At 36.6% G+C, this 3,299-nt stretch overlaps 1 protein-coding gene across 1 annotated transcript; it reads left to right on the top strand.

Annotated features, from left to right (window-relative positions):
• Window positions 1–280: 280 nt before the first annotated feature.
• Window positions 281–2,933, top strand: LOC122738287 (40S ribosomal protein S29-like). Its single transcript, XM_043980342.1, has 2 exons — window positions 281–375; window positions 2,756–2,933. Exons 1-2 carry the CDS (start codon window positions 281–283, stop codon window positions 2,931–2,933), a joined length of 273 nt encoding a protein of 90 aa, XP_043836277.1.
• Window positions 2,934–3,299: the final 366 nt, after the last annotated feature.

Genomic DNA, 3,299 nt, shown 5'->3' with positions numbered 1-3,299 from the left:
CCTCCAAGGCTAGAGGTAGTGAACAAGGATGCTCTAATACATCAAATAAAAGGTATGAGTAAGAATCTTTCTGGGGCAGCTAGGTGGCGCAGTGGATAGAGCACCGGCCCTGGAGTCAGAAATACCTGGGTTCAAATCCGGCCTCAGACACTTAACACGTACTAGCTGTGTGATCCTGGGCAAGTCACTTAACCCCAATTGCCTCACTAAAAAACAACAACAACAACAACAAAAAAGAATCTTTGTTAATCATCATACAGATAATTTAAGGACAAACTACATGGTATCAATTATAATTGCAGTAGGTCAGAGACAAGAGATATTAGTGTGGGCTATAGCAGTCAGGGACAACTGTGGAGAGGAGGTGAGGGATCAGTGAGAGTAAAGGGGGAGGAGAGTAGAAGGGACACAGGGTGTATGGAGAACAGTGAGACATGCTGCCTGGAGGAGAGAATGCATGTGGGAGTCCTCCTTTTCTTTGAGCTGTAAATAAATCTGGGACTAGGGTTTTGGTCAGAAGCATTCTGGCATCTATTCGTAAAGCAAATTAAAAGAGTCAAATATATCTCTTTAGGCATGAGGCTTAAACTCCATGGAGATTCACTCATCCCATTCCATATATCTGCTCTAGTTAGCTCAGGTGTTTACTGTGTGACTCAGGAAGAAATAGAATTTCTTTCTTAGAAATTATAACTGTACAGTTCAGCTTCTGTGAATTCACACACAATGGCTGTCTCTTAAAGTACAGGTATGAATGAATGAGGTAACAATGCACCGTGATTATCTGTAGCATTAGCTTCAGATAGCAGAATTAATCCAGTGACATTCAAGCAATGACTCAGTTATCTTTTAGTAGGCTGAGCAACGCAACAGAGCTGGGAACATGAATGGAGCCCTCTGTTGAACAGATTCCAAAAGATTTTTTTTTGATAGTTCTGGGATGCACACAACTGCCATATGGAGCAAATTTTCAAAAGGGATTTTTTTTTAGAAAGATAATTCAGAAATTCATTTCACCATAGGTTTTATCAATTACAAGAGTCCCAAATATTCATAAAGTCAAAGACCTGAGAGAGAACACAGCATTGATGTGTTGAGTGGAAAGGGGTTAAAAACTCTAAGGTGAATGATAATATTGACTTGGAGATTTTAATAAGTTAATTTTTTTTTAATCTATGGATGGTGAAGGGAGGGAACAAAAAATTTATTAAGCACCTATTTTGCGTCTAGTATTATATGAAGTATGTTATAAATATTATATCATTTGATCATCACAAGAACTTTGTGAAATACATGTAATTATCCCCATTTTACAATTAAAGAAACTGAAGGAAACAGAGTTTAAGAGACATGCCCAGGTTCATACAGCTAATAAGTATCTGAGGCTGGATTTGAGCTTGGGCCCTCCTTAACTCCCTGCTGTGCCCTATACCCACTATACTACTTGACTGGTGGGGATACTAGATGTTAGTGAGCACATGAACACTTAAGTTATTGACTATCATTACTTCTCAGATTTTTATTTTCTTTTCCTCTGGTCTTAAATGACTTATGCCTTTCAACAGTTTTCAATAGGCCTATAGTATATCATACCCTATCACATGTCCCACACACATATTCCTGTACATGTATACATGTATGTGTGCATATATGTGTGTATTGTATATGTGTGAATATATGTATCTGTGTATGTATGTATAGGGCAGCTAAGTGACACAGTGGATAGAGTACCATGCTTGAAGTCAGGAAGACCTGGGTTCAAATATAGCCTCAGACATTTACTATCTGTGTGACCCTGAGCAAGTCACAACCCTGTTTGCCTTTTTCCTCATTTGTAAAATGAGCTGAAGAAGGAAACAGCAAACCATTGCAGTATCTTTGCCAAGAAAACCCACAATGGAGTCATGAAGAGTCAGACACAACTAAAAAATGAGTAAACAACAAATATATGTGTGTTTGTGTGTATATAAAAAGAGATGTATGTATAGATATACATGTATGAGAAGAGAAATAGGTATTTATTAAGTGCCTACTAAGTGTCAAGTACTATACTGAGCATTTTACAAATATTAACTTATCTGATTCTTACAACAACCCTGGTAAGTAGGTGTTATTATTATTCCCTTTTTAGAGTCGAGAAAACCAAGGCAGATAGAGGTTAAGTGACTTCACTAGGATGAGACAGTAAGAATGAGGCTAGATTTATACTCAGATTTTCCTGATTCTAATCCCAGTTTTCTATCCACTGCATATATATATGCATATATACATGCATGCTTACATACACATGTGCAATGTATGTATATATACATGAACATATTGTATATCTACATATATATGTATGTATACACAGATAGACATAGACATAGACATAGATATAGATATATAGATATATTTATAGATATATTTAATCCCACCTTCAATGCTTGTAGCCTAAATCCATTGTATATTTTCTATACATGTATAGGACATTGATTTTGCCCTGTAACCTTGCCCCATCATCAGTATGATGAACTTACAGGGCAGGTGCCTTTGTTAATACTTTAAGATCTTAGTGGGAAGAAAGTTAAAAAACCAAAACTATGAGGATACAACAATAGCATATGCTCTCAAGGAATTTACAATCTTGTGAAGGAGACAACATACAAAAAGCAATGTGCAAACATGATACACACAAGACAATTTGGAGGTAGTCTCAGAAAGAAGATATTTCCATTAAGAGGGCCTAGAAGCTTTCTTCTCAAATCTTTGCTAGTGGCACCATTGGTCACCAGCAGCTCTACTGGAGTCACCCTCATAAATTTGGCCAGGGGTTTTGGGCATTCCACATGTGTTCAAACCATCATAGCCTTATCCACAAGTACGGCCTGAACATGTGTCACCAGTGCTTCTGTCAGTATGGGAAAGACATTGGCTTCATCAAGTTGGACTAAATTATATCTACAGATCTTGCTGATTCAGGGATTACTTTGACCATCAGTGACTACCATTTTACTGGACTGTGAACAACTATTTGATCTATCTACCTAAATGGATCCTGTTGTGTGTGCTATGCTAATTTGTTTATAATAAACAGGTCATTCTCAGTTGTGAAAAAAAGAGGGCCTAGAAGACTTCTTGCAAAGATGAAAATTTAGCTGACTTGAAGGAAATATGCATGTAAGTATATTAAAGAGGTAGATATTGTGGCCTTTGGAGATAGAAATCATATACAGGCAAACAAATGTTACAAAATCTGGAATTTTACTCAAATGTCATAAAGACTAATTTTTTTTTTATTTTATAGGTAATATATTTAA

Source organism: Dromiciops gliroides, chromosome 2 (assembly GCF_019393635.1).
Source record: "Dromiciops gliroides isolate mDroGli1 chromosome 2, mDroGli1.pri, whole genome shotgun sequence".
Classification (NCBI taxonomy): Eukaryota; Metazoa; Chordata; class Mammalia; order Microbiotheria; family Microbiotheriidae; genus Dromiciops; species Dromiciops gliroides.
Note: the sequence above shows the minus strand (reverse complement) of the source record. Positions and strands in the feature narration are given on the sequence as shown.

Bases quoted from the DNA above. Each gene is read 5' to 3' on its own strand.
- LOC122738287 (XM_043980342.1), top strand. From the start codon at position 281: ATGGTATCAATTATAATTGCAGTAGGTCAGAGACAAGAGATATTAGTG. The intron at 376-2,755 runs GTGAGAGTAAAG...AATCTTTGCTAG, and splicing joins GGAGAGGAGGTGAGGGATCA to TGGCACCATTGGTCACCAGC.